This window comes from Cuculus canorus, chromosome 3 (assembly GCF_017976375.1).
Source record: "Cuculus canorus isolate bCucCan1 chromosome 3, bCucCan1.pri, whole genome shotgun sequence".
Lineage (NCBI taxonomy): Eukaryota > Metazoa > Chordata > Aves > Cuculiformes > Cuculidae > Cuculus > Cuculus canorus.
This window is the reverse complement of record NC_071403.1, coordinates 21,720,568-21,728,729: the sequence shown is the minus strand read 5'-3', so window position 1 is coordinate 21,728,729 and position 8,162 is coordinate 21,720,568. Positions and strand designations below refer to the sequence as shown.

Genomic DNA, 8,162 nt, shown 5'->3' with positions numbered 1-8,162 from the left:
TGATGGGTAAAGGCTTTGATCACATTAGACAATGCCAACTGAAGGAAGGATTGGATGGGAAGGTGTATGTGAAAAGTATGATCTTTAGATAGGTCCCAGTAGTTCTCAAATGACAGGGAATCCCTGGGTACCAGCAATAAATGTCAGTCACTGCCAGTTTAACAAGCATGTCTGAAACAGCTCACTCCTTAGGAGCTGGCAAATATGGCAAGGAGCAAATATGTAAGAACTGATCCAGGGGGACCCCAAGACACTCACATCCCACCTGGCACTTCATGTTATCGCACCTCAGGAACAGTAACGGCTGCTCAAGAACAGCCAGTATGGGAGCAAACTACAGACTGCCATGCAGCCTGTATGGAGGCAAACCGTGCCATGGGAGCAGAAACTGTAAGTCATGTTTGGTGGGCATCAGCACACTGTGCTTGGGGCCAGACCAATACAGCTTTAGGGCTTCCTGAGCCAGGCGTTTGCAGAGCAAATGAGTCCCTTGGGAAATGGCTACTCTAGAAAGCCCAAGAAGCCACCTCAGGTCTGAAACTCTCTGCATGTTTGCCTCAGCTGGGATATCCCACTTTCCCCATCCCCCCGTGCCCAGCTGCCTCCCATTACAGACATCTGAACTCAGGATTTCATTAGCCTCAGAATAAGGTAGAATCATAGAATCACCAGGTTGGAAAAGACCTCTTGGATCATCGAATCCAAACATTCCTATCTGCCACTAAACCATGTCCCTGAGTATCTCCTCTACCTGTCTTTTAAACACCTCCAGGGACTGTGACTCCACCACCTCCCTGGGCAGCCTCTGCCAGTGCCCAATGACTCTTTCTGCGAGAAGTTTTTTCCTGACATCCAGTCTGAACTTCCCCTGGCGCAGCTTGAGGCCACTCCCACCTGCCACTTGCGAGAAGAGGCCAGCACCCTCTTCTCTACAACCTCCTTTCTGGTAGTTGTAGAGAGCAGTAAGGTCTCCCCTCAGCCTCCTCTTCTCCAGGCTAAACAACCCCAGTTCCCTCAGTTGTTCGTCCTAACACTTGTTCTCCAGCCCCTTCACCATCTTCGTTGCTCTTAGCTGGACACGCTCCAGAGCCTCAACATCCTTCTTGTAGTGAGGGGCCCAGAACAAACACAGTATTCAAGGTGTGGTCTCACCAGTGCTGAGTACAGAGACAGAAAAACCTTCCTGGACCTGCTGGCCACACCATTTCTGATACAAGCCAAGATGCCAAAGTAGATCAAGCAAGTCAGATATGATCTCTACTTTGAGAAAATAATACGCTCACAGGTGCCAAAGAGCAGCGTACTTGACCTTGACCTCTGTCCTATGAAATCCACATGGCAGAGAGTTTGCTCTGATAATATACCAAATTAGGTCAAGTCAGAAAAAAAAAAAAAAAAAAAAAAAAAAAAAAAACCAGAACCCCAAAACCCCTAATACAATACAAGGTAGTTCAGGAAGTTCAGGAAGTACTGGGTTTGCTCAGCATGTCTAGAGGAGCGGGCATACATTAGCACCTTGATCAGTAGAAGCTTAGGGTCAATGCTAGAGCATGAGAAAAATGAAATGTATAAATCTAAAGTGTGTTGGCAGTGCTCAAAGACAATCTTGTCAAAACCAAAGGAATTTACTGTATTCTCACTCAGCCATGGCATTCAGTGTAGAGTCTACACCTATGTAAGTCACTGTGGGACACATTAAATGTATTGATGGATTTGAAAATCAGCAGTAAAGATAAATCCAGAATCCAGTGGCAATTTCTAGAGGCATTTAGCAAAGTTTTTCTGTTTGATTCCAGAACTCAGTTTTATAGCAAGTATAGCAAAATAGATCAACAGTAGAACTGTACATCAATAGCTGGACTGTAGCAAAAGAAGACCAGAAGGAACCTGAGAGGTCATCCAAATCATCCTCATCCCAGGAACAGTCAACAACGCCTCGGCCAATCCCACAAGTGCTCATCTAACCCATATTTAAAAACCTCCAGTAGGTGCAATTTAAGCTTTGTACTTCTTGTCCTACGGACATGGCAAAGAGGTTGTTCTCTTTCTCTTTAGAGATACTCTTAATAAATCTAAAGGCTATTTTCAGTCCTTCATTCTTTACACTCTGCTGACTCAGTGAGTTTAGTCTTCTGTGGAGCCTATGTTTTTGAGATCTGTCAGTGGCAGTGTCCTCCTCTGCGTTCCCTCCAGCTGATTCACATTTTCTTTGAAGTGCAGCATCTGAAACCAAGCTTAGATCTGCAGCAGGGGCTCTTCCAGTGCTGACCAGAGCAAGAGGAATATTTCTTTTATTTTGCAGGCTAAGCGTTTGCCTATGTTTCCCAATGTAACATTTACCTCTTTTTTTCCATCATAACATTTACCTCTTTTTTTTCCATCCTGTAGACAGAGTTGACTCATGTTGAACCTGCAATCCATTGAAAATTCCAATCTTTTCTGCACGCTTGCTGAAAATCAGGTATTCCAATATTTCTATAGACAGGTATTTCTACCGAAGTGTGCTGCCTTGCACTTTTCCTTCCTGAAATTGACCCTCTTTATTTTCAGACCATGCCTCCCATTTTGCAAGACTGTTCTGAATTTCCAGTCCTTTCTTTCAGCATGTTAGCATTCCCTCACACGTTCATATCAACTACACAAGCATCCATATTCCAGTCCATCATCTAAGCCATCAGTGGGAGCTCAGAACAGAGTTATGTCATCGTTCTAGAATATCTTTATAGCATAAAGTAGTAGTTAGCATCTTAATCTAGAAAAAAATTAAAGCCATGACCAGTCACATTTACTGGTGGTACAAACAGTGACATACTAAATAATGACAAGTCAGCTCTACAAAGAGATCTAGAACATTTTGTAAATGGTATTACTCTGACAAGCATGAATTTTAATATGCCAAAATGCAAATCACAAGCATCTTCGGAAATGAAGAATGTAGGTCACACCTGTAGGATGAGGAAGTGTGGTTTAGAAATTGTGACACTCGGATTTAATCCACTGAAAACGTATCTTGAAGTAATACAGCAGCAGGGTGTAACAACAATACTTGTATAGTCAAGCAGTGAATAATGAAGCAGAGAAGACATCCAAGGAAGGGACCTTTTCTAAAGAGTCAGAATGTCTTCTACATAAATATTTCCACAGTTAAAATTGACAATTCTTTTAGAAGACCAACAATGCACTTATTTCAGATACCTTTCCACCTGCAAGATATCATAAGATATCATAAGATATCATAAGCATATCAGCACCTATGATCTGCAGTTTCAACACGACAACTTACTCAATGATAGGAGTGGAGACACTTGTGCTGCTTTCAGACACAAGGGCAGAATTCAGATTTGTGCATCCGAGACACCAGATGGATGTGTGGGACAAAGAATAAAATGCTGCGGTCCCTAAAGGAGCTTGCACAAATCCATTTCAAACTTTCAAAGTCTGCGCCTGTAGGCACAGAAACTGCACAAACCACTAGCTTTTATTTCTGAAAGTATTGAACAAGAAAATCTTCTTATGTACTCCAGCTTGCCAGTGCATCTGATCACAAATAACCATTACAAATAAAGGACTAATATGGCTTTAAGGCTGCAGAGCCGCGGCTGGGAGCTCTGTTCTGCAGTCGTTGCTATTGCATAGTTGAATAGAGACCACTGAGATGGAGTCACTTGCCCAGAGACAGGTGACAAATGCAGAATTGAATGAAGTTCTTCAGTGCCTGAATCAAGAAGATTTGGGCTGAAGCTTTAATACAGGCTGCTGGAGCAGCAGGATAAACTAACTACTAAAGTGCTCATCTTCCAAGGGTTCATCAAAGAGAAGAACTCTTTTTTTAATTCCTTGCTAACGATTTTCCACGAGAAGGAAGAAAGGTTGCAGGGAAGAGGTGCAATATCAGACACTGTATGGCAGTATTCTCAACCAAAAAAATTAAAGTACAACAGGAGTGGTTTCTATCATAGCCTAGCAGATAGGCAATGTCAGATCTTCACTGAATCCCAAGTGCCACCTACCTCACCAAACCCATTGGCTCCAAGGATGGCTCTCAGACACTTCAGAGGGTGGTGTAAGACCCGACCCACACTGACAGCCGCAGTTATAGAGGATGATGCAAAGTTGTGCTTGTGAACACTGTCTGTTTTGAAGACAGCAGCACAGAGAAGACTATTTCTCCAAAGTCCACACTCAGTTTCACCCAAGCAGGCTTCAGGATCCAGTGGCCTGGAGCACATTGGAGAATTTCAAAAAGCTGGGAGGAAGCTTCTTTTTGCTGCTCTACAGCACTGAGAAAGAACTACTGAGGCAGATTTCCCTAGCTGAGGTGCAGCTCTGAAATCTCCTTTATCTCCACATTTTTAATGTCTAACTGCCTGAACTGGTCCCATTCAGTATAGTACAGCTCTACTTTCTAATGTATTTAAATGCATGCAATAAAAGTGTGGATACAGTGCAATTGAAGTGCCATTTCAGTTCATTTTAAATGTCAATGTAATTAAAGTTCACGGATAATAATACTCATAAATCTGTAGATTTTCCTGCAGATTTTTTCAGGCTCTTCATTTAATATTTCTGTAGATTCCCATATGTGAAAATTCCATCTTCTGTTATCACTGATGCTTGGTTAGTTGCAGCAATTCTCTACTCACAGAAGTACTAGCTTTGACCTAAGACTTGCCTTCACTGAGTATCCGTTTCAGGCTGAAATGTGATCTATCACATTAGATTTAACTGCTTTCACTCAGAGCTAAGCCAATGACAGGTATACAGCCTGATTTTCAGTGTACCATGCTGTTCTGGGGGGGTTCTGGCTGCTTTGTACCCTCTCTATCATGTCTAGAGCAGAGCTAGCCCTTCACCATGGCTCCTGCCTGAGAAGCCCTGTGAACTCCAGTCTTCTTGCTTGCTTCCCTGGTGAAAAACCAAGAGACTCTTCCCCTCTGGACACAGCAAAAGTTGTTACGTGTAGGAATTATCAGGATTCCCTAGAACCCTAGCCAGGGTACAAGTAGGTGTCTTGAAAAGGGAAAGCCAAAGTTCACATTTGCAGGGCGGAGCCACTAAAGCAGTAAGATGTTCACGTTGAGTTGAAAGGAGATTATCACAGCTTTCTCATGATCATCCTCTGACCTACATGTTAACCTTCTTGCCTCTGGTACTGCTGCAGATTTGGATGCATTCTTCCTAAAGAAAATCAAAAGCAAGTGTTTTTATAGATTGTGCATGCCACTGGAGAATAACCCCCCCAAAAAAGGAAAAAATATAGAATCATAGAATAGTTAGGGTTGGAAGGGACGTTAAAGATCATCTAGTTCCAACCCCTCCTGCCATGGGCAGGGATATCCCAGTAAATCAGGCTGCCCAAGGCCCCATCTAACCTGGCCTTGAACACCCCCAGGGATGGGGCATTCACAACCTCCCTGGGCAACCTGTGCCACTATCTCACCACTCTCATAGTGAAGAAATTCTTCCTGATGTCCAGTCTAAACCTGCTCCTCTCCAGTTTATACCCGTTCCCCTGGTTCTATCACCACAAGCATTTATGAGCAGTCCCTCTCCAGCTTTCCTGTAGCCCCCTCAGGTACTGGAAGGTCGCTATAAGGTCTTCTCAGAGCCTTCTCTTCTTTATTTTTTAAACTGGATTATATTGGAAGCTTATAAAAATGTCTGAATCTTATTCAGGAAAGGCACTTCAAACTTTACTCTCTTTTCTTTTTAGCTTTGGGCTCTTGTGACATCTGAGATAATTCGCTTTCTTCAACTTCACCGCAATGCTTTCTTTTCTTTTTCTTTGATTTTTTATGATAATTTTGGTAACTACTGGAGTCACTAGTAGGCAATACATGTTCCGGTTCTTCCTGCTTATGCTTTCTCTTCTTCTTCTTGTTTTTATCATCACATACTCCATTCATAGCATCAACATTCTGCTCTTCTCCATTTTCCCTCCCAGTGTTATCTGTTTCACCTAGAAGCTGCTGTGTGACATTACCTCCCTCAGAGTCATTGAAGCTATTTTCCTGGTGGTCAAGCTTTGGAATTTCATCTCCATTTGTACTGTTAGTGATGGTCTCAGGTTTTTTTGGCCTCATGCTGCTCTTAGTGAGTCCTCCTCGAATGAAGAACACCCCAGCTGCATAGGAATCCAAATGCAATACTTCAAATTTCAGTTCATCCCCTATTTTTAACCCCAGCTCTTGCCACTGTACAATCAACATTTGTTCAGGTTTGGGAATAGAAACATTGAAGCATCCATGTATCAGGCAGCCACGATGACTAGAGGCTACTTTATTAATTACATACACCAGTTTTTTCCCTTTCTTAGGGCTGAAGATGATGAAGTCCCCCTCGATGTTCAGGTGGATGAACACTTGGTTGTCGTAAATGCCCCTGAGCTCGCCCACCACTTTGATGTTGTCATAAGCCACGGGCACGCCCTGAAGGCTGGAAGGAGAAAGGGGGGGAGGAGACGTGCAATGGGGGGGAGAAGACGAGCTAAGGGGAGGAGAAGAGTGATAGGAGGAGAAGAAAAGCGAAGGAGCGGAGAAGAAGAGTGAAGGGGGAGAGAAGAAGAGTGAAGGGGGGGAGAAGAAGAGGAACCAGGGGAGAAGAAGTTCGAAGGGGGAGAGAAGAAGTTCGAAGCGGGGAAGAGGAAGTTCAAAGGGGAAAGAAGAAGAGTGAAAGGGAAGAGAAGAAGAGCAAAGTAGGGGAGAAGAAGAGCAATGGGGGGAGAAGAAGAGCAATGGGGGTAGTTTGTTTACCTAAATTATAGAATCTTAGAATTCTAAAGTCATAGAATAGTTAGGGTTGGAAGGGACCTTAAAGATCACCTAGTTCCAATCCCCAAATATATAGATATACAAACACACTGTGTATATATATATATATATATATATATATATATATAGTGTGTATATATATATACAAACTCTGCTAACAGCATACATCAGGCAGTTGTAGAGTCACTCTCATCTCCAGCATGGGAAAGAGTTCTTGAAGAAGACAGACACAGCAAGCTTTCTCTGCAAGCACAAACTTCACCACCCCACTTTAAAGAGCTTTTTAGCTTTTCCCAGCTCTGTGTTTGTCCAATATTTTCACTTCTCTCATATTTTACCTTACTATATTTATTGGTATACACCAAAGAATAACTGAGATTATACTCATGGTTCTGCTCATCAAACAATCAGGGATGATTTATTAAACCTATCACAATCTCCCACAAAGTATGAGGTAAGCTTCATGCTATTGCAGTTATACATTAGTTTATGGGAAGTTACAATGATTCATGTCTAACATAAAACCAGCCAAGCACCTAGTTGACATATGGCTTCTGACTAGGGACATGGTGCTCTTAGACCTGGAACTATTTCCTAGAGACATTTAATTTCTGCCAGATGCCTTCTCCATGCTTTGGCAAAGGACCCTCACTCCTTTCTTTTAAATTGCAGAATGTGCAGGAAGATGGTGTGTTAGGCTGAGAACCCTCATCAGCCTCCACCCACTTTTCCTTCTGGTTATTCTCCAGCTACTCATATTATGGTGAAAGAGATCTCTATTTCCTCTCCAAATGGCCAGTGAAAGGCTTTGAGTGAACTAGAAGAGAATTGGGTTCCTCAAAATGAGCACAGCAGTTGGAAAGCACTGAAGTCCATAGTACATGAATACAGAAGTCTCATTGCCCATTTCAGAAAGTGGCTGATACGCTACTGCCTGTGATTTTTCAGTAATACTCACATGAGTTAATTCAATCCAACAATCATGCAGATTACTTCACAGAACCATCGTGAATAGTTTTTCTTTTTTTTTTTTTTAGAAATTCCAAATCCTCCCAGGGGGACACAAAGAAGGGGCAACCATGTTCTCCCTCTCAGTAAGTACAGACCAACTGGACATACCAAAGCTTTTCACAATGATGACTTCTGCACAATTTTACAGCTTGTCCCAGGTCTGCTGGTACACACATGGCAGTAAAGCAGCAGTATTGGGTCTCACATGTCAGAACACAAAACTAGTCCCTAGGAGGACTGCTGAAGAAACAAGTCTGAGAGAAGTATCTGCTTGTTTTAGTCTCATCCTCTTCAGGAGTGTGGCTCTGAAGTTGCTGCATGAATATCAATGTTCTTGCAGCAGACTGATGAGGTTCAGCATCAGAGTACTTCCTTACTGAA

The 8,162-nt window shown here is 42.7% G+C and overlaps 1 protein-coding gene across 1 annotated transcript; it reads right to left on the bottom strand.

The window, feature by feature from the left end:
• Positions 1-5,693: 5,693 nt before the first annotated feature.
• Positions 5,694-7,957, bottom strand: LOC104062732 (DNA-directed RNA polymerase I subunit RPA43-like). The gene is made up of 2 exons (XM_054061319.1): positions 7,890-7,957; positions 5,694-6,435 (listed from the first exon to the last, which is right to left on the bottom strand). Exons 1-2 carry the CDS (start codon positions 7,955-7,957, stop codon positions 5,694-5,696), a joined length of 810 nt encoding a protein of 269 aa, XP_053917294.1.
• Between the last annotated feature and the right edge of the window lie 205 nt (positions 7,958-8,162).